Below are 22,856 nucleotides of genomic sequence, written 5' to 3' on the forward strand. Positions count from 1 at the left end.
GAGTCTTGGTTAGTCTTAACACACCCTCTCCACACCCAGAATCCATGGGGTGTCTGTGTGTATTTCAATATCATGCACTGCATACCCCTTCCACATATGGGGCAGCTGTGGCAGAGCCAAGAACAGACTGCAGATCTGCCATCCCACTCCACAGTCATAGCCACGTGACCATCCTGCAGCTCAAGCAGAGAGCTGAGACCTACATTAATCAACAGTTCATTGTGCAGCTACATCTCAACCCAGCCCCTATTACCGCCAAGGGCCAATGTGCAGTGAAAGAGGTGCAACTTAAATCTATTTTTAGAAAAACGTACTGAGTTAGGCCCTGAGCACACCTCCTTTTTGGAAGTTCACAGACACTTTTTCTGCAGCTCTTCCAAAGTGAGCAAGACCGCTGCGCTGCCTGATACCCTGAATCTACAGGGACCATTAGGCAACATCTCCTTAGAACGACAAAGCTGATTATCACCAGCTGAATATCTGAATGGTGCTGAATAGGAGAGATATGGCGAAAGTCCAACGTCTTAGTCAAAAAACATCCTAAGGCAGCAGAACTGAATTTAGTTCCTGATTCTGCTACAGGCTCCCTATGTGACTTTAGCCAAGTCACCTGATCCCCTGTTTCCCCTCTGTCTAACAGGGGTAATAATCCTTCTGTTCTCCCATCTTGTGTACCTTGTCTACTTACCTTGTAAGCTCTTTGGGACAGGGATGTGTATGTACAGCACCAAGCATCATGGGACTGTACGTGCCCATATAATATAAATAAATACTGGTGAACAGAAGTGGTCTGACAGTCATTGCTCTCAGTTTGGAGAAGTTTCTTATGGAAAGATGACATCAGCGAATTTCATAGAGTTGTGGGGAAACCACGGTTTGAAAACAAATTTCCTTAAAAAAAAAAGTGGAAGAACATTTAGTGGTGCAGTGACAGTGTGGTTCAGCCATGCCCTCAGCAGCACCTCCACCCCACCAGTCACAACCCCCATGCCAGGGCTGGGAGTGGGGCTAACGTAGAGATTTTATGACAGCTCTACAGCAGCCAGGAAGGACTCCTGCACAGGAGGGCTAATCACAGGGCCATTTCTGCCCACTTTAAAGCTCCTTTACACTGCCAGATTGGCATAAAGAGGCTTTAGAATTGGGCCCTAGGTTTCCAGGACAGGCAGAACATGATAGCAAACCCTCAAACCAAAGAAGCAACCAAGGTCCATAAGCAGGTTATTTTATTATTTACACATTACAGTGAACCTGCAGAGCTAACTCACACACATAACACGCGAGGGCTCTGCAAATCACTCCCCTCCTCCCGCATGGTGTGCTTTCCCTAAGAAATAACTGCTCTCTGAACCTGGCATCTGGCCCTTTAAATCTGGGAGAAACGCCCAGCTACAAGCCTAGGGTGGCCTTTGAATTCAGGAGTTGTGGATTTTGTCCTATCCTGCTTCCCCTTCCAGGTTGTGTATGTAGTTGTGATGAAGAATGGCGGCTGAAGCACCTGCCCCACTGGCACAGCAAAGCCGGCTGTATGATAAACATTGCTGGTTGGAGAGGTGACTGTTTCACAGAGATGAAGTGGAGGGCTCTCCCCAACTCACCTGCCAGCAAAACAAATATACATTGAGTGCCAATCCCATGGGAAAACTCCAGTCAACTTCAATAGGATCAGGACTGGGTCCTCATTCAGGAATAGTGCAGAGTCTGCAAAATTCAGCCAGCCTCCCCTGAAGTGACATCACGTGTAGGAAAATAACTAAAGAAGAGTAGACAAAGCCCACTCCCTTCCCCCACCCATGCACAGGTAAGTCATAAAGCAGCAGTCAATATAGGCTGCTCTAAATAAACCAGAAATGTCCACTTCCAGACAAAGGTTGTGGTGTGTCGTGCTGGGACTGGAACAGGGAGGTTTTTCCAGATATAAGGCTCCACTTTTCCCTCCAGAGAAAGCTTCTGGATCCTTTCCCAGTAGAGGTAACGGAGCCAGAGGAAATTCCATCCAATGCTAACTCTTCATTGGAGATGGCCCATCTGCACTGACAATATTTCCACCCAGGTTTTGGTTTGCAAGCCTCCCCACTTGGATAATTACCTGAATTTGTGTCAAAGCCAACACCTTCCCTGCCCATTCCATAGTGAGTGATGCATGGAGCTTGCAAAGAAGCAAAGGGAAGGGAACGTGGAGGTGCACAAGAAAGGAGGAGTTCTGTGCTGGGTTCTAGGAGACCTGGGATTCCCCTTTGATTTGGATGAAATTGAATCTCACTAAGACTCCCAATGCTGTTCTCAGATGGATTAAAACAAGCATGTGTCACTCAGGGGACAAGGTACCTCAGGAACTACAACAGACCCAGATGGATGCGACTTTTGGATGCTGGTATTGGAACAGAATAGAGGATCTCTTACCATCTTGGTGCTGGTAGTGACAGCGGACACGGACAGAGTAAAATTTTGAGTTGTGGGGCTGGGTTTTCTTGTGCCTTTAATCCATCTCTTGTACTCCTCTCTCACCTGGAGAATAAGGGACATGGTCACTACATCATGTAACTAACACCCTCAGACCAGGCCACTGCTAGGCCCGTGAAGTCACTGGGTGGCTGATGACGCGCCAGGGGCATTACCTGGCGATTGAGGAGACAGTGCACCAGGAAGATGAAGGCTCCCTGCAGGCTGTTGACAATGGTGAATAAATACGCCATGACCATTTTTGCTGAGCCAACTTGGAAGAAACCAAGACTCCACGTGCAGCTCAGAATGAATAGCTGGGCGATAGCTTTAAAAGTCAGTAGTCTGGATAAAGGCAGACGGAGAGATCTTGTTATAACGATCCTATGGTGAGTTACTGAGTCAGAGGGCTCTGGGTGGTGTGGGGCAAAACAGCTGACACCCGCTTCACTGTGTCTTAGGGTTACTGTCAAGACAAACACAATGGCAACTTACGCCTATGAATCTGAATTACAATATTGTGCCCAACCATCTTCCCCCCACACACACCTTCCCCTCCTATAGGTGGCTCTTCCAAAGCAAATGGTTCAACCTCTCATTACAGTTTTGTTTTTAATCCCTTCATATCAGGCCCTGGCAATGTGACAATCAAGTGGGAACAGGATATTGAGGTCTCAGGAACCCATCTATGTTGTTCCATAAATAGACAGAGGGGTTGCTACAGAGCAACAAGTAAGCCACACTTTCCTTCCTCCTCAATGGATGGCACTTTACCTCGACAGTATCCACAGCCCCAGGGAAAAGAGATGAGTTTCCTCCCTAAGTAGCACATGGCCCAGCTCTGAATAGCAGCACAGACTTGCATTTCTCCTTCACAGCTCTAGGCACGTGCAGTAAGTAATACCATGGCTTTCTGAAGCCTCAACATTCTGATCTGGTTCTAAAATCTTTTCCCCTCTCATGTCTCCATCCAGCACACCCAGCTGGCAGCCCTGATCTCGTTCCTCCCGAACAAACAGATTTCATAATGACTTCCGCGGGCTTTGAAACAGACTGTCATCTCAATATCCATCCAGGGACCAACATGATGCACATGGCAGAAAAGTATCTCCCATGAGGATCCTTTACTGCCATAGACCTCTCCTCTCCTCTCTCCTAACCTGACCTTTCAATTGCCATCCTGGCTGTGCTGTGTCCGATACAGCATACCGTTATTCATACAAATTGTCCTTATTTTGGCAGATGGTCCCATGGACAACTTTAGGACTCATGAGTAAGGGACTGCTGATGTGACTTGGGGTTTATCAGCTCCTTGGGCAGTGAGACTGTTACTCTCTCATCAAGCAGAAGGTCGCCAAGATAACCTGGAAAGCCCACAGTGGTATGTGCTCAGCTGTATGGTAGCAGGAATATGTTCTGGAATTTTAATTCCCACCGGAATTCCCATACAGGAGGCTCACTGGACCCTTCTAGTAGATTTAGCGCTGTCCTACCTGGTGTCTTTGAGAGTGGACACATCTTCATTAAGGGAGGAGAGTTTGTCTCTCAGGATCCAGAGGGTTACAAGAAAAAATGTTAAATTTATCTGTGGAAACAGCATGAAATATTCCTTGTAAAACATGCCAGCCAAGGCCAATCTCTCTGGCTGAAGCATGGAACAGTCCTATGGGATCAGACTGCTGCACACCAGTGACTGCTTGTCAAGGTGGGTCATACACCATTCCCTGCCAGATCTTGGTCCCAGGCCGTGCAGGGAACTGTTGGCATAGGCAGGGCTGCAATGCATCACATGTGATCATACAGCCAGAGAGCCACATTCTGCTCTTATCTGAATCTGGAGTGACTCCACTGATTCCAATGGGGTCTGCAGTTATTCCAGATTTAGAGCCGTGTGATTTGGCCAAAGCTTCTAGATCCTGTCTATGCATCCGAAGAAGTGGGTTGTAGCCCACAAAAGCTTATGCTCTAATAAATTTGTTAGTCTCTAAGGTGCCACAAGTACTCCTGTTCTTTTTGAGGATACAAACTAACACGGCTGCTACTGTGAAACCTGTCTATAAAGTATTCCCTTCAATTCTGAGTCTGAAATTAATTCTTAACCTGCTGCCTGAGATGGGGAGGAATCTGCAAGGACATTTGCTACCTTTATCTCTTGCAACACATGTACCCTTCCTGCAACACATGTACCCTTCCATCCTCAAACTCCCCACGCTGCAGCCACCTTCCCTTCCCCCATCACTTGGGTTATTTACCAGCCAGGCCGGACAAGGCAAGGGACAAAACTATCCTCATTCCGGCAGAGGTTCCACTTGCTTCCAAGGCAGCATTGCATGAGTAATGACGTATTATAATTAATCATATGATGGTAGCACCTAGAGGCTCCAACTAAGATTGCACTGGGTTCTGTACTCACACCTAGAAAGGGGCAGCCCCCATCCTGGAGCATATGTTAGCAAAATAACTAGGCAAGACCACAGGCGCTGACTTCCCCTGGGTCCCGGGGTGCTCAACCCCCAGCCCCACCCCCACCCGACACTTTGTCCCAAGCCCCCACCCCACCTCTTTCCACCTCCACTTGGCCCCAAGCCCCACCCCCACCCCACCCCTTCTCCAAGCCCCCGACTCTTCTCACCCCCGACCCAACTCTTCCCGCCCAGTTCCGCCCCCTCTCCCTCAGCGCCTCCTGCACACCACAGAACAGCTGATTGCGGCAGGTGGGATGGAGGGGAAGGAGTTGATCAGTGGGGCCGCTGGCAGGTGGGAGGCACGGGGTGGGTAGTGGGGGAGCTGGCTGCCAGTGAGCATCCACTATTTTTTTCAGTGCCTATGGGCAAGACAGACAAAGGGTGGGAGGAGAAACAGAGGTACAGCGAGGGGAAGCTACTTCCCAAGTTAACACAGCAGGCCAGTGGCAGAGTCAGGTCTCCTGACTCACAACCCAGGGCCCGACCCATTCGCCCTGACTGACTCCATAGAATCTAGGCTCTTGTGTTGGGGGAAATCCTGCACTGGCCAAAGAGGGGTGGATGAAATGGGATCTTATAGGACTCTTTCATCTTAAATTCTCTGGGAGATATTCTTCTCTTGGCTCCACTGGAGTCCACAGGGTTGCAGAGGTGAGAGGAGAATGGGGCCCTGTGGTTCTGGGAGGTACCCACCAGGATTATGGCACAGACTGGACCCAGGAAGCTCCAACGAAAGCCTCTGTCCAGGCTTAGCCAGCAGCTAGAGGCAGGAAGGAAGAAGATGGTGACTTTAATGGGATTACTGCCCTTTTTCAGCCCCGGGGGCAGAGAGTGAGTGTCACAGGGCAGCTGGCTCTCAAAAGCGAGATGGATCTCAGCCTGCCTGTGACATGGCCAACTCCCTTGCGGGCAGCAGGCGAACAGCCCTTCCCATCTACCTCAGCATCTCCTGCTTTCAGCCACCACTTCCTCTTCCACCTCCTCAAATGACCCTTTCTGGTGGATGGGCGCAGTATTGATGGAGGGCCAGACATGCAGCGGATGGACATTGGCCTCGCTGCACTGAAGGAAGTGGAGCTACCCTGATTTACACCAGCTGAGGATCTAGCCTGGGGTGTCTAGAACACGCCACACCCTGTTTTAATGGAGTCGCTCACTTTAGAGAGGGGATCCACAGGGATTTGCACACAGTAAGAAGGTGCATTTGTTTCCTACCCACCAGCCCCACAAACCCAGCCTGGGACCTGGGAGTCAAGTTGGGATCTTTCTGGCATGTTCTTCCGCATCATCAGTGGGGTGAGGGGTATAGATGTCTGACAGGTGGGCAACTCAACTGCAGCGCTCGGGGCAGCTTAGAGTCCCTGGGGATGGGAAGGGTTCCAGGGGGACATTCAGCTCCCAGGCAGGGTGAGCCGGGAAATTTAGGTTCAAGTCAGACCTGGGGTGAGCCGGACAACCACATGGAAGCCATATCCCAGCTCCCCTTTGGGATGGGCGCTGCACGTACTGTTTGGAAGTTCCGTAGCCTTCAGGATTCACTGCTGCTGAAATAGCCACCACCAGGGCTGGGAATCCATAGCTGAACGGGTACATGAATCTCTTCTTGAACCGGCTCGCACTGGTGTAATTCACGACCTTCAGGTTCCTGACGGTGAGGAAGAGGTGCAGCCCCTCCAGGAACATCCAGGTGAAGCAGGCCAGGAAGAGGTAGTGTAGGAAGCCAGCAATGACAGCACACACCACCTGAGGACAGGACAAGACAGAGCTCTGGGACACTGCTTCTGGGAAGGGAAATACTGAATTTGGAGGTGGGAGGACTTTGGGGGGGATCACATAGGGCTTTTTATTAACACATCTCTCCAGTTACAGAGCTCTCCCAGAGACAATACGTTCTTCAGTCTATGGGGGGCTTGTCTAAGGGAAGCTGGCTGGCCCTTTCAATCATTCAGAGTCCAGCCCGGTCCTGATCTTTACTCAGAAAAGATGGTTTCTGGGGGTTGTAGTTCCCAAATAAATCATGGAAATTGTTGAATACTGTGAATCCTAGGAAAGGGAGCAGGGATATAAACAAGTTCCTGGTCCTCATAATAGGGAGAGACCTGGAGGGTGTAGGTTCTCTTCTCTATATCTGCTTCAGGGTATAGGTTTCTTGCATCTGTCCATCAGTGTGGGGGCAGAGAGGACAGGCAGGGGACTGTGATTCTGGAAATCGGGGTTCCTTTGTCTGAATGATGAAGGAAGGAGCCCACAAGGAAAAGGGAAGGACTGGTTTCACCCATAGAGATTTCTTTTGGAGGGGAGTAAATAATTATTTTTGTGGAACTAAATGGCATGGAATAAATGTTACCATCCAACTGAGGGTATAAAAAGGTCCTGGGGTGAGGAGAGCTTTAGAAATGGTGACAGAGGATCTGGACACAGCTCAATTTTAAACCAAGAATAAAAGTGGATAACAAACCCGACTGCCGGTGCGGGTCACCGCGGTGAGGAAGAGCAGGTCGGCCAGGAAGAGGCAGAGGCAGAGCTGCAGGTGAAGGGAGGTGCTGACGTCGCGGATAGAGCGGCACAGGAGGAAGGTGAGGATGGCGAGGAGGAGACACAGCAGGGAGAGGGTCAGTCCCACATAGGTGATGATGCTCAGTGGGTCACTCTCCTGTAACACAGCAAAGGGAGAATCACTAGTGAATCCTGTGACGCCATATGGGAAATAAAGGGAAGTAAGGAAAACCTGTGGAATTACAGACCAGTCAGTTTAGCTTCCGTATCCAGAAAGATAACGGAGCAAATAATTAACCAATCAATTTGCAAACACCTACAAGATAATAAGGTGATAAATAACAGTCAGCATGGATTTGTCAAGAACCAATCGTGTCAAACCAACCTGATAGCTTTCTTTGACAGGGTAACAAGCCTTATGGATGGGCAGGGGGAAGCGGTAGATGTGGTATATCTTGACTATAGTAAGGCTTTTAATACTGTCTCGCATGACCAGTCAGCCTCACTTCAGTCCCCGGAAAAATCATGGAGCAATCCTCAAGGAATCCATTTTGAAACACTTGGAGGAGAGGAAGGTGATCAGGAACAGTCAACATGGACTCACCAAGGGCAAGTCATTCCTGACCAACCTGATTGCCTTCTATGATGAGATAACTGGTTCTGTGGATATGGGGAAAGTGGTGAATGTGATATATCTTGACTTTAGCAAAGCTTTTGATACAGTCTCCCACAGTATTCTTGCCAGCAAGTTAAAGAAGTATGGATTGGATGAATAGCCTATAAGATGGATAGAAAGCTGGCTAGATTGTTGGGCTCAATGGGTAGTGATCAAAGGCTCGATGTCTAGTTGGCAGCCAGTATCAAACAGAGTTTTTTCAACATCTTTTTGTTTAACATCTTTAGTAATGATCTGGATGATGGAATGAATTGCACCCTCAGCAATTTTGCAGATGACTCTAAGCTGAGGGAAGAGGCAAATACCCTGGAGGGTAGGGATAGGGTCCAGAGTGACCTAGACAAATTGGAGGATTGGGCCAAAAGAAATCTGATGAGGTTCAACAAGGACAAGTGCAGAGTCCTGCACTAAGAAAGGAAGAATCCCATGCACCACTACAGGCTGGGGACTGACTGGCTAAGCAGCAGTTCTGCAGAAAAGAACCTGGGGATTACAGTGGAGGAGAAGCTGGATATGAGTTAGCAGTTTGCCCTTGTTGCCAAGAAGGCTAATGGCATATTGGACTGCATTAGTAGGAGCATTGCCAGCAGATCAAGGGAAGTGATTATTCCCCTCTATTCGGCACTGGTGAGACCACATCTGGAATATTGTGTCTAGTTTTGGGCCCCCCACTACAGAAGGGATGTGGACAAATTGGAGAGAGTCCAGCAGAGGGCAACAAAAATGATTAGTGGGCTGGGGCACATGACTTACGAGGAGAGGCTGAGGGAACTGGGATTATTTAGTCTGCAGAAGAGAAGAGTGAGGGGGGATTTGATAACAGCCTTCAACTACCTGAAGGGTCGTTCCAAAGAGGATGGAGCTCGGCTGTTCTCAGTGGTGGCAGATGACAGAACAAGAAGCAATGGTCTCAAGTTGCAGTGGGGGAGGTCTAGGTTGGATATTAGGAAACACTATTTCACTAGAAGAGTGGTGAAGCACTGGAATGGGTTACCTAGGGAGGTGGTGGAATCTCCATCCATAGAGATTTTTAAGGCCTGGCTTGACAAAGCCCTGGCTGGGATAATTTAGTTGGTGTTGGTCTCGCTTTGAGCAGGGGATTGGACTAGATGTCCTCCTGAGGTCTCTTCCAACCCTAATATTCTATGATTCTATGATTCTAGGACTGTCTCATAAATAATAAGGTGGGTGCATAACTGGTTGGAAAATCATTCCCAGAGAGTAGTTATCAGTGGTTCAAAGTCATGCTGGAAGGGCATAATGAGTGGGTCCCACAGGGATTGGTTCTGGGTCCATTTCTGTTTAATATCTTCGTGAATGATTTAGATAATGGCATAGAGAGTACACTTATAAAGTTTTCAGATGATACCAAGCTGGGAGGGGTTGAAAGTGCTTTGGAGGATAGGATAGGATTAAAATTCAAAATGATCTGGACAAACTGGAGAAATTGTTTGAAGTAAATAGGATGAAATTCAATAAAGACAAATGCAAAGTACTCCACTTAGGAAGAAACAATCAGTTGCACACATACACAATGGGAAATGACTGCCTAGGAAGGAGTACTGTGGAAAGGGAGCTGGGGGTCATAGTGGATCCAGGGCCGTCCTTAGGATTTATGGGGCCCTACGCAGTATTATTAAACTGGTGTCCCATGCCTGATGGTAGCCCGGGCTCACAGCCCGTGAGGGGCGGGGGGGGGGTAGGAGGGAGGGTGGAGGGACGAGGTAGCAAAGGGTACCGAGACGCCCGGCCCACCTCATGGTGGCAGAGTCACAATTCCTCGCAGAGACCCCCATACCCTCTCCCTCATGCAGAATGTGTGGTGCTGGCCCCTGCCTAACGAGATTGCAGCATGCACTGGGTGTGCGGGAGCTGACCCGCTCTTACCTGCTGTCATGGGCAGTGTGTGAAGCTGCCGCTTGGGGAGCCTAGCTCCCCAGCTCACCTCATCTGCCTGTGGCCCTGCCCATACTCCACCCCTCTCTGCCCAGGCTCCGCCCCTACTCTCCCCAGGCCCCGCCCCTCCCTACTGTCTCCTTCCTCTCTTCCCTCCCCCTCCCTGCTCACCCCCTTCCAGCCAAATCCCTGAACCCTAATGAAGCAAATTACATTAGAAAGTAATTGCAGAAGAGTGGGGGTTTTTTCAAAAGAAAATGGAGCATGTTTTCCACTGAATGCCAGAAGATGAAGATTGGACATGCAGACGGTACCTAATTAAAAGCACTAAATTTAGGAATAAAAAATGTCAGTCACAGGTATTTTGATATGCTCTAAAGTTTGTCAGAGATTTATTTGCAAAAACTTTGGAATAAGGGCAAGTCAGCTGTCCTGCTGAATACAACATTAAATATTATGGAATACGTGATGCAGCTCTTCTCTGTTTTACATTTTCTTAATCAGTATTTCTAAGCTGATTTTATATTTTAAATATACTCTTAAGCCTTCATAAAGTAACCATTCCAGATTACTACATATTTAACTCACTGAAACAAAGACATTAGTTTAAATGAATCAGTCACAGAGGTTTAGTGTGTTCATAACAATGTTCATTGCTTTTAGAAAAAGGGAACACTCATTTACTTTGTGTGATCTTCATAACAACAGACATGTTTATGAAATTTTACCAACTTTAAAAAATATGTTTCCAAAGATTTTAGGCATAACAAAGGATTTTATATCTTACTAAGGTACTGATTTTGCTGGAGGGTTCTCTTAAAACTAGTTCATCAAATAGTCAGAAGTAAAGAAAGGGAAACTCGGGTCTGTCTGGAAGGAAAGGAATGTTGTCCCTTTAAGGGCTAGTCTCTCTTCAATGCGGGGGTGGGAGGAGGGAGGGTGAAGGGAGAAAGGGATGGACAGAAAGGACCGGAAGACTTGGGAAGCAAGTTTTTTGTACTATAGTAATGAAAATTAAAATGTGTATTTTAGATAAGAGTGGTCTTCTGAAGGATTTATTTAAAAAACTATATGTCTGAAGATCCAAGCATTTAAGGCTAAAGATGAACACTCAGACTGTGGATCTAAAAACCTATACAAGGATTTTTTAGAGATGTGATTTTATAATCTTCAGCAACTTTCTAATGAAATATTTTTAAAGCAAATTTTAAACGAAGGTTCTGTAGACTAACATGTTCTGAGTAAATATTACAGTAATGCACAACTGTTTTTGTCAGTAAACTCAGAAACTGACAGTATATACCTGGGGGTTGGCAAATGCCTGTTAAATGGTTTCCTTACCACTTGAATGGCTCTTTGAATGGCTGGAGGCTTTTTTTACTTTTAAGTTACTAGATCCCCTCTGGGAGTAAGAGTCACCAGGCTGCAGCAGCTAGCTGTGGGAGCCTGCAGGAAAGGTCAGCACAGGCATAGGAAGAAGCGGAAGGATGGACACTAAGACCCTGCGGTGCCCCAAATTTTTGGGTGCCCTACGCAGTCACGTTTGCTGCTGCGTATGGCTAAGGACAGCCCTGAGTGGATCACAAGCTAAATATGAGTCAACACTATAATGCGGTTGCAAAAAAGCAAACATCATTCTGGTACGTATTAGCAGCAGTATTGTAAGCAAGACATGAGAAGTAATTCTTCTGCTCTACTCCCCACTGATTAGGCCTCAACTGGAAAATTGTGTCCAGTTCTGGGCGCCACATTTCAGGAAAGATGTGGACAAATTGGAGAAAGTCCAGAGAAGAGCAACAAAATGATTAAAGACCTAGAAAACATGAGCTATGAGGGAAGATTGAAAAAATTGGTTTGTTTAGTCTGGAGAAGAGAAGACTGAGTGGGGACATGATAACAGTTCTCAAATACATAAAATGTTCTTACAAGAAGGAGGAAGAAAAATTGTTCTTCTTAACCTCTGAGGATAGGACAAGAAGCAATGGGCTAAAATTGCAGCAAGGGCGGTTTAGGTTGGACATTAGGAAAAACTTCCCAACTGTCAGGGTGGCTAAGCACTGGAATAAATTGCCTAGGGAGGTTGTGGAATCACCATCATTGGGGATTTTTAAGAGCAGGTTGGACAAACACCTGTCAGGGATGGTCTAGATAATACTTAGTCCTGCCTTGAGTGCAGGGGACTGGACTAGATGACTTCAAGGTCCCTTCCAGTTCTATGATTCTATGGAATATGGGTGACCATTTATAATATTATGGATACCAATATTACAAAACCGCAATGAATCTTCAAGATATGCCAGGTTCTTAAAAAGAAGGCTTTTAATTAAAGAAAGAAAGGTGAAAGGAAAATCTCTGGGAGAGCGCATACAAGCATCTCTCACAGACAACAGATTCAAAACACAGAGGATGTTCCCCTGGGCAAAACCTTAGTTACACAAAAGAAATCCCAATTTGATTATCCCTCTAATGCACAAGACAAGTCACAAAAGAAAATAAACATAAACCTATTTATTTCTTCTCTAATACTCACTACTCCGATAAGAGGCTGATTTTGGGATCTTTTTTATCTCCGGCACAAAACTTAACAAACACTGAAACAAAGGAAAACTTCCCTCCTTCCTCTTGAAAAATCTTGTCCCCCCATTGGTTCCTCAGGTCAGGTGTCAGCTAGGCTAGGTGAGCTTCTTAACCCTTTACAGGTAAAAGAGGCCTTAACCCTTAACTGTCTATTTATGACATAAGGTATCAGTTGAAAAGTTATGATTTGCTAAGTATGATAATCTTGTTTATATGTATGTATCATCTTTGCATTGTGACTTATAAATATGTGTGATATATCTGTGCTGTGTTCCTGGGTGACATTCCCATACAGATTATCATCAGCATGATCCAGTCTGTTTGTGGCCCATCAAGGGTAATCAGCTATACCAGCGTTTCTCAAACTGGGGTCCATGAGGGCACCCCAGAGGGTCCGAAGGCCCCACCGACCAAGTCCCCCACCTCCCTCCCAGTGTCTTCTGCACGCTGGGGAACAGCTGCTCAGCAGTATGCAGGAGGCGCTGGGAGGGGGAGAAGCGGGGATGGGGTGCACTCGGGGGACGGGGTGGAAAGGCGCAGGGAAGAGGAGAAGCAGGGGTGGAGCGGGGGTGGGAAGAGGTGGGGTGCAGCCTTGGGGGAATGAATGGAATGGGGGTGGGGTCTGGGGCTGAGCGGGCGCTTGGGGGTCTGTGAAAAATTTAAAATCAAAACGGGGATCCTCAGGTTGCTAAAGTTTGAGAACCGCTGAGCTCTATAGTGAACCCATTCAGAGAAGCCAAGGGCTATGCCCATGAGTCAGCAGGACATGTAGGGACATGCCTATGGACAGGGGACTCCAAGTACCTTTCCATGCCCATATGCTGTGAGCTTGTGTTTGGGACAGAGGAAGTACAATCCACGTGGAAAAGGATAGAAAAAGGCAGCTGCATCACCTCCATTTTGTCTTCAGTTCTGCTTCTCACCTCTGGAGTAACTTCTCTACAAATGGAAGCTTTGAACAGAGGTCTGATAGACCCCTATAAGATTTGGGTGTGTTCCAGAGGGACTTTATAAGCCAACAAGCTCACGAATGCTGCTAAGAACCTGATATATGGACCTAGAAGTCATTTGTATCGGATTGCTTTGATCATTTAACAACTCTCTTCTCTTTCTTTTCTTTTCATTTATAATAAAACCTTTAGTTTTAGATACTAAAGGATTGGCCGGTAGCGTGGTATTTTGGGTAAGATCCAAACTAATATTGCCCTGGCAATGTGGCTGCCCCTTTGGGGATCAGAGGAACATTTTGTTAAGTGAATAGAGTTTTAAGTAACTTCTCACTTTACTAGACCTACCTGCTGATTGGGAGCCAGAGACTGGAATGCAATAAAAGGGGGGTGTGATTTCTTTTTTTCAGCTTCTTGATAGCCAGTGTGAGGGATCCAGAGCACAGATTGTGACTGGTTGGTGATTCTAACTACAGTGTTAACCACCATTTCTGGGGGAATCTGCTCTACTTTTTGCAACCTGCCCTGGCCTTGGCATTGTCTGTGTAGGCTACTCTAGGCACCTCAGATCACAACCCCAGCCCAGCCCCCTTGACTCTGACCCATCCTGTCTGGCCACAGATTATACCCTGAGGTTCCTAGGCAGTCTTCATTCAGGCAAAATTCCCACTGATTTTGCCCAAGTCAGGAGCTCAGAGTCCAGCCCTTTGATCTGAGTCTGACAGTGAGATACCTCCACTCCGGTGTGACCCATAAGGAGTGCGAAGCTGGAGAGATGGTCACAGCTACAAATGGTGTGAGTGCTGTTCGTGTGCACAGTGGTGCAGCCGTCTGGAGACCAGGTGCCTTTCCCAGTGATGAATTTCCAGTGAATGCAGAGAGTCTCTTCCTCCTCTTTCTTTGCCTGGAAACAAAAACACCACATCATGCTCCTCACTGGATCATGGGGAGAACACTGTTTCTTTTGTCACACATCTCTAATAGACAGTAATAAATCTGAAGTCACCAACGGGTTCATGGCTCTCTTTGTGCAGCACGTAGCAGCCATTTGGGACTTCCCATTGGCAGTGGAAATACAAGCGAGATCCTCCAGTTCCAATAGCACAAGCCCCTGACCCCAGAGCTAAAGTGGTAATTCCCTTAACTCTGAGCACTGTAGGGTCTATGACACACTATTGTGCAGTTCCAATTTGAGTCATTAAAAGGCATTCACATACCCGCCCACAAATATCCATATGCACTCTAGCAAGTTCATTACTTCCTCAAAGAAGGCACCATCTCAAGCTGTTTTCCTGAACTCTGCTATCTATAGGGCTGTGGGGCTGCTATCTATAGGGCTGTGGGGTGCGCCCCCCTAGGGGGACATAGAGGAACCTTCAGAGGGACAATTCCCAGGTCAGCCCCCATGGGGGGCAGAGAGGGAGCACCACCCAGCCCTTCCCCACCCTGAGTTCTGCTCTGGTCCCACCCATAGCCACATCCCCGATTTCCAGCCCCATGCGTGGCACCATCCCCAACCTCAGCATGGCTCCACTCCCAGCCCCAGCCCCTTACAGCTCAATTCCCGGCCCAGGGCCGAGGCTGGGGGCAGAGGAGGGGCTGGGAGTGGAGCTGCACCTGGCCATGGGCTTGGCTGCTGGCTCCCACTGCAGCCTGGCTGCTGCTCCACTCCCGCCCCCAGCCTCAGCCCCCAGCCATAGCTCTGGCCCTGCTCATGGCCCCAGAACCAACCCAGCTGCGGCCCCAGCCTCAGCCCCCTTACCGCGTCCATGTCCTTTCCCACTGCCCCCGAGCTGCGGCCCCGCTCCCATTCCTGGCTCAGATGGAGGGGCGTGAACAGTGTTAAGGGGGGGGCAATCCTCAAAAGTTTGGGGACCACTGCTATAGGGAGTTGTTTTCCAATTATTCCTGCTCTAAGGGGTGAGTCAGGGACAGTTGTTACTCCTGAGCATTTTACATGATGAATCATAACCCAATCAGGCCTGGTGTGAACCTTATGTAATGTCCAAAAAAGCCCCCGTGTCACGACTGAAGAAGCGCCCTCTCTTTCTCAGATAACTGTTTCTCAGTCCAGAAAGGCAACACAACTCAAATGCCCTGCAGGAGACGCACCTTTGAAGTGACCAGCTGGAGTCCCTGGCACAGAGCAAAGTAAAAGGATCTACACTCACCTGTCTATGGCGCAGGGTGAAGTTCACAGGTTTGGAGAGGTTCATGAACCTCCCATCTCCGACAGCCCCACTCACCACCCTGGAATTCAGGTGAAAATTCCTCAATTTCTCATCAGCCATTAGATCTCCCTCCTTGAGAAATCTCTTGTCAATGATGGAGTCCAGGGTGAAGTAAGAAATAAAAGCAACAGCCCAAGAATCTGAAAACATGAAATGATACTTCATCATAGACACAGGGACACTGAGACAAAGAAAGAGCTAGCCAGGTGCCAAAGATCACAGCGAGTCTGGGTCAGAGCTGGGAAAAGAACCCAAGAGTTCTGTCTAGCATTTTGAGCTTTAACCACTAGAGTATGTTGCCTCCTCCCTCTTCTTCCACAGAAGTGCTTCTGTGTTGGAAACATCTGGCGTGCACTATGGGAGTGTGATTCCTAAAGTGCAGTAACGTACATTAAAGCACACTAGGAAACCTTTAGTGCACACTAGTAGGGTCTATAAAGACCAATTACTGCACAGTACGTTAGTGCTCTTTAGAAATTATACCCCCATACTGCACATTATCCAGCCTGGTAGACAGCCCGACGTGAAAGGCACTGAGGTGAATCCATAGTTTTCTTGGTTAGGAGAGGCAGAGGGGTTGGTAAGTGAGGAGCTTTCCCTGGTTCTGAAGAATTAAGAACCAGTCCCAGTTAGGTCATACTTGCCCGAAAATCGGAGTAAAACTGGTAAATATCATCCTGGTTCCATTCCAGGACGTCACACACATCAACCTGGGGCCTAGCTGGGCTCATCATCAGGATATCATGTGTTGAGTCTATGGATCTTTGATCTTTCCATTCTCTGGACCAATTCATAACCCATCAAAGCTTCTCTCTCCTCCCTGCCCCTCCCATTGCTTGGTTTTTATGCTGCAGGACAACCAGGAATGAAGGGCTCTGCAGAGCTCAATGGCCTGAGAAACACTGGCTCAGCCAACAAGATCCACACTACTGTCAGGATAACAGAGGCAAGCAAGCCAGCCTGGGGTGACAGGAAGGGGAGAACTAGTGCTGGGGTTTGGTGTCTAGTTAAAGGGGTGAGTGCCTGGGAAGCACTAGGATGGTACCTTCTGTGGCTGCTCTGGTGACCGTATTGCAGTGAATGTCCATTGTCTCCTCCTGAGCTCTCAGCCTGAAGACCTCATCACAGGGACCAGCAGCTGGGACAACGAGGAGCGTCTCGATAGCTGGGGAGGGAAATGGAAAAGCCTCTTGCTGTAAGGGCAAGGCAGGTTTGGAGCTCCACTCTCTCAGAATCCCCACCCCCTTTCTCCTCACCTCCATTTCTCTGTGTTTCCCTGAGCCCCTCTGGTTGACCTTCTATGATCCATCATCCCTGCGTCCCCATGAAGATGCCACTGTGCCAAGAGGCAAAAGGCAACTTCTCCCTGCTGCCTCACCTCTGCGCTTTAGCAGGGGAAGCAGCAAGAAGGGGTTTTGCTGGGACAGGGAGTGAAAGGAGGACACAATGGCAGCTGTCTGTGGTGACAGGAGATTGGCATTGCTTTTAAAACCCTCTCAGGCAGCTGCCAAATTGCTGCAAAGCCCTTGGGCTGGTTTTATGGGTGGCGGGTAGCATAGGCTGGGGAAGGCTGTGCCTCCCCAAACAGCCTGGTATGGCCCCGCCCATGCTCTGCCCCCTGGTCCCATCCTGCCTGCTTCCAATTCCCTTCCCGCTCTTCCACGGCTTAGAGGCTGAGGCAGGCAGGCTGGGGCCAGCGCTCACAAGGCCCAGGGCTGGGGGCGCTGGAGTTGCGGATGCTCCGGCTGCCCGGTGCTCCAGGGCTGGGGTAGCGCGGGGCGGAGGGGACGGGTTGCTCTGGGCTGCAGCGGAGGAGAGGGGGTGGAAGTGGAGAGTTGGGGCCTTGGGCAGAGAGGGAGTGGTCGGGGGCTAGTCTCTCTCAATGGCTCTTTCACCTGCCGCCCATAGCTTGGTTATAAACCCTGAGAGAAGATGCAGTGGTGTTCTTTATTGAATAGAGCATAACCCCCATCTCACAGTCTCCACGAGACAATGTGGGAGCCTCCCATCCGCCTCACCCATAGACTCTGTTGTCACAGTCTGTTTCTTCATCTCCAGAGACTTCAAAGCAGCCGTCAGTGCAGCCAATTCCACACTCTGCAGGAGGAACGTCACGGCAGAGGCCACCTCCCTCTTGCTCTCGTTCCCACCAGCACTAAGGGTGGAGCTATTCAGGAAGGAACCAAAGGGGCCAGCAACTTCCTGGTATTGGGAAAGGAAACACCCTGAGAAGGAGGGAGGATTTCAGTGGTTCATGAGACACATTCTTCAGACTCCCAGGGGAACAATGACCCTCTTAGGGACATACGGGTTCATAGTGACCTTCCCCACGCAGTGGGACTGCAGCATTCTCAAAGAGGGAGCTCTTTACAGAGCGAGTGAGGCTATTGAGGCTTGCTCAGGACTCCAAAGTAACCTGAAGCCAGGGGAGGGCTAACGCCCTGTGTCATTCGCTCCTCATCCCTGGTCCCTTCAGTGTACGGGCCAGAGAACATTACAACAAATCAGCAGGCATCTAGGTTCTCTCTGTGTTGCCCCCGGAAGCAATCTGAATCTTCCTAGGACCAGTGGGGACAGAACCCAGATCCCCTGCCACTTAGAGAGCATGCACATGCGCACACACACACCTTTTCTGAAGAGCAGCTACAATTCCCCCCCAAAGTGAGACTGCTATTCCAGTGCTCAGGGCATTTGGCCATAGAGAGCCCACACACGGAGGGGCAGAACCTCTGACCTGCAGCGATACTGCTCTGTCCTGGGCACACATGGTCTCCAAATTCACTAAGGTTGAATTCATGAAGGAGCAAAATTCACTGTTGATGCCCTGCAGAACAATCAGAGGAAATGGGTTATTTCTGCAAGCATGGAAACACCATCCAAAATTAGGGTTAATGGTTCTGCAGAGCGATGTTGCTTTGACCTATGGCTGGCTGTCTGTCCCAGTGGAATGCTACCTATTATAACATGTTAAGGCTAAGTGTGGTGAAGCCCACAGACACGCTGAAATTTCACAAAGCATTGAAGCTTTCATTCATATTAATGAATTTCTCCTTCCCTTCCTCACAGGGATTTGTAAAGATTATTATCCTCCTTCTACATGTGGGGAACCGATGCACAGAGAGACTGAGAAAATTGCCCAAAGTCACACAGTGAGTCTGGGGCAGAGATGGGAACCAAACTCTAACTTCCTGTATCTCTGCCTGATGCATTAACTGCAGAACTCTGATATACTGTGGGGGTGTCACACACCATGATAGGGTTGAGTTTTCAAAAGCATTTGGTGTTGGACTGATTCTGCTCCCACTGAAGTCAGTGGTAAACCCTGGATAGACAGAGAATCCTCAGGCTCAAAGTTTTCTATGTACTCTTTGTGAAAACCCTCAAAAACCCAAATAAACCCCTTCCACGTACCTGCAGAAAGACATCTTTGCACATCTCCAACTGCTCTTGTATCTGTGGAGTCTCAGTCTGGCATTTAAAGGTAACATCTAGCAACAGAAAGAGAGGCAGGACAATAACATCAGGTCAACATCTGCAGGGCTAAGGTTTTCAGAAGTGTCTCGTGATCTGAGACATCTTAAAAGGGCCCTGACTTTCAAAAGTGCTGAGCACTCACCCTCTGAAAATCAGGCCCCTTTAAGGTCTCAGGTTAGGCAACCAAAATCACAAGGCAATTTTGAAAACCTTGGCCTAAGTGACACACCTAAGGCCACACACACAGGGACTCTAGGACAGAGCTGGGAATGGAAGCTTGATCACTTGAGTCCTAGCCTAGCATTTTAGCCACAAGGGCCATCCTTTCTTCCTACCAGAATACAAAGTTGATGATCTACCTAAACCCAGCAGGTGCTGTCTCCCTTTAACTCCATTGATCCCTTAAGCCCTGTCTATCTGACAACTTTCAACTGAGTCTCTAATCAGTCAGCAATACATTCGGCCCTAAAAGCCTGGTGTGTGTCCACACATCACCTGGTTAATACTCACTTAAGCTTTGTCTGTGTATCTCATTGATCAGTGTGTGTTATGTGTCCTCTAGGGGATGGTCCACCACGGGTCTGGTTCTGCTACAGCTCTAGCTATGGGAGTTCATCCCTTAGCTCAAACAGTAGTAGGTGATGAAGTTACAAACTCCTAAGTTTGATCCTTGGAGATAACCAACATGACTTGTTCCTACACCGAGACTCGAGAAGTTTCCCTTCCCCAGAAGTGTTCTAACCCTGCTATTGTACTTCTAAAAGGCCGGAGTCTCATCAAGATATGTCTGCACTAGAAATGCTAAAATGGCGCAGCTGCAGCTGTGCCACTGTAGTGTAGACACTGACTACAGTGGTGGAAGGGTTCTTCCATTGCTGTAGTAAATCCACCTCTGAGAGCTGGTAGCTAGGACAAGAGAAGAATTTTTCTGTTGACCTAGTGCTACCTACACTGAGGCTTAGGTTGGCTTATGGTTGACTGAAGTTTCAGGTGTTGAGCAGGCCTCAGGCTACGTCTCCACTACCCGCCTGAATCGGCGGGTAGAAATTGATCCCAGAATCGACGCTTGTACTCCACCAGCGGAGGTAGGAGTAAGCGTTGTCGACGGGGGAGCCGCGGAGGTCGATTTGCCGCCGTCCTCATAGTGGGGTAAGTCAGCTCCAATATGTCGAATTCAGCTACGCTATTTGCATAGCTGAATTTGCGTATCTTAAATCCCCCCCCCCCATAGTGAGGACATAGCCTAAATTACACTAGAAGCCTTATGTTGCTCTGGCCTGGAAAAGGTGCTTAAACTGGGTGTAAATGGCTCCTAAGAATGTTCCCTGTGGAAGGACCCTCCACAGCTCGTGTGGAACTGGTAGAAGGGCCTTTACATGAACTTGGCTTCATATGCAAGGCAGATCAAGGATGTGGTCAGATTGCACCATGCTAAAGCTACTTCCTAGTTCTCAGGGGCCATGGGAAGCAGAGGGTAAATTACAGCAACCCTGCATGGTCCCAGAATGCATAGAGCACAAAGGTGGCTTAAAGCTACCTTTTCCTCCACCCTTTCTATTCCCTGCCAAAAGCACAGGAGTGGCATAAGTAAGAATCAGGCACCAAAATTCTCTTTGGTACCGAGAGGGCGTGACAACCAAGTGTCGGAGGAAAAGTGCAACAGTTCTTAACCAGTTCAGAACAGCTGGCGAGCATCTGCCTACAAGGCCGCCCACAGGAGTCAGGGTGCCTGGGGCAAAGCGGGGGAGCTGCGGCACTTGTACTCACGCGGCGGCGGTCCAGGTGTTCGGCGGCATTTCGGCGGCGGGGGCGCTTTCAGTCGCTCCGCGTCTTCGGCAGCACTGAACAGCCCCCCGCCGCCAAAATACCGCCGAAGACCCGGAGCGGGGCCCGGGGCCTGGGGCAAATTGCCCCACTTGCCCCCCCCCCCCCCTCCCGGGAGTCCCTGTCTGCGTAACTGCATGAGCTGGGCTGAAACTAGATCAGTGCAGCTCACACCCCTGAGAGACTTAGTTAAGGCGTCCTAAGCCCAGTGTTGACACCACTAGGTTGACAGAAGAATTCTTCCATCAACCTAGATACCACTTCTCAGCAGGTGGATTAACTACAGTGAAAGAAAAACCCCTTCCATCGCTGTACCAAGTGTCTACACTACAGTGCTACAGAGGCACAGCTGTAACGCCGTAGCTGTGCTGCTGTCACTGCTGTAGTATGGACACAGCCTGAGTAACTGTGGCTAGTGGTGGCCTAGGATGGCATGTTGGGCCAAATTCTCAGCTGGTGTAACTCAATGGAGCTCCATCAAAATCAACAGACTTTACACCAGGCCCATGGTTGCCTCCCTGGTTGTGACACTGTTTTCTTTGCAGCATGGACACAAACTGTGGTCAAAATCGATTTAAAACCCATGCTACTCACTCTTCCTGCAGGAGCCCGGAATCCCATAGCTGTCCATGGCGGCAGTGCCAACACTCAGGAGCGCAAATGGAGAGCTGGGATGTTCCACAGCATGGGATCTGATGGCAGGTGCAAGCGTAGGCATGCTCCAAACGAACTCAGTGCCAGCGACTCGGTTCCACACCACATCCCTTACAGGCTGATTGTCTAGGATGATGGCGCCAGTCTCTGATGTATTGGCCACCATCAAGGCAAAGTTCTCGAAGCCCTCCTGGGCATTTATAGAATACATCCGGCAGTAACTGGCAACATCTGGAACATTCATCAGGAAGGCGTGGGAGGAATTAGGGAGAGCTGCACCCACGCTGTAGAACACCACCTGGATGCCCACATTAGCAGAGATGTAGACTGGGATCCAGGGCTTGACAGGACGCTGGAGTACACTGCCTCCTGCTAGAGTAACAGTCTCTGCCTGTTCCCCTAGTTGATACAACACAATTGTGCTCTGTAGACTATTTCATCTACTTTCTGCCTGGGTAAGGGAGGAATGATGTATGTTGTACCCCAGCTGCAAACTGGTAGGAGCTGCTCAAAGACATGGTTGCATTTTGTGCTAGTACAGAAACACACCTGGCCAACCAAGACAGCCACTGGCTTTTCTGAGACAATCCTGGTGCCAGACACATTTGCTATGCCTTGTAACTGGTAGCCTTGGAAAGCAAGGAGTATAATTTTCAGTGTGTCACCAGTGGAGTAGACCTCTGTTTCATAACGTAACTTGCCTTCCACATGGACCGTCATAAGGTTGCCGTCTTCGTATGTCATAACAGAGAACTCTGGGTAACTATCTAAGGATTCTGTAGAGGGAGTCACTATGTAGTGTTCATTTCCCAAGCTGGAGACAGGATACAGCACAGTGGTCTCAGGGCTCACATGTTTGTTGCTGACGGACACTACTGAGATATCTTTGTCAGCCTTGACTAGGACCACATTGGAGAAATTGGTAGTGCCCTTAATTCCCACTGACTCTGGTAGGCTGACCCGCACCATCTCTCCCTGATTTACCATAATCTTCTCCTCAAACCTTCCCCCATTGGAGATGGAAACAGACACTGAAGTGAAGGCAAAGTAGCCAGTAATTTGCACTTCAAATTGACTAGAGTTCCCACAGTCGTCCATGTAGGAGGTGATGAATTCTCTTCCCAGAGTCTCAGTCTGACATGTCTCTGGAAGGAAAAATAGCAATAAAACATTG

The 22,856-nt window shown here is 48.7% G+C and overlaps 1 protein-coding gene across 1 annotated transcript; it reads right to left on the minus strand.

Moving 5' to 3' along the window:
* Nucleotides 1-1,237: 1,237 nt before the first annotated feature.
* On the minus strand, nucleotides 1,238-22,780 carry LOC128828456 (adhesion G protein-coupled receptor E3-like). Its single transcript, XM_054013154.1, has 16 exons — nucleotides 22,384-22,780; nucleotides 21,623-22,009; nucleotides 19,142-19,218; nucleotides 18,465-18,554; nucleotides 17,749-17,932; nucleotides 16,776-16,895; nucleotides 16,634-16,636; nucleotides 15,671-15,870; nucleotides 14,233-14,403; nucleotides 7,366-7,560; nucleotides 6,415-6,650; nucleotides 5,601-5,667; nucleotides 3,936-4,027; nucleotides 2,619-2,787; nucleotides 2,404-2,508; nucleotides 1,238-1,598 (listed from the first exon to the last, which is right to left on the minus strand). The coding sequence occupies exons 1-16, from the start codon at nucleotides 22,778-22,780 to the stop codon at nucleotides 1,563-1,565; spliced, it is 2,529 nt and encodes an 842-aa protein (XP_053869129.1). The 3' UTR covers nucleotides 1,238-1,562.
* Nucleotides 22,781-22,856: the final 76 nt, after the last annotated feature.

The sequence above is a fragment of the Malaclemys terrapin genome, chromosome 23, assembly GCF_027887155.1.
Source record: "Malaclemys terrapin pileata isolate rMalTer1 chromosome 23, rMalTer1.hap1, whole genome shotgun sequence".
NCBI lineage: Eukaryota > Metazoa > Chordata > Testudines > Emydidae > Malaclemys > Malaclemys terrapin.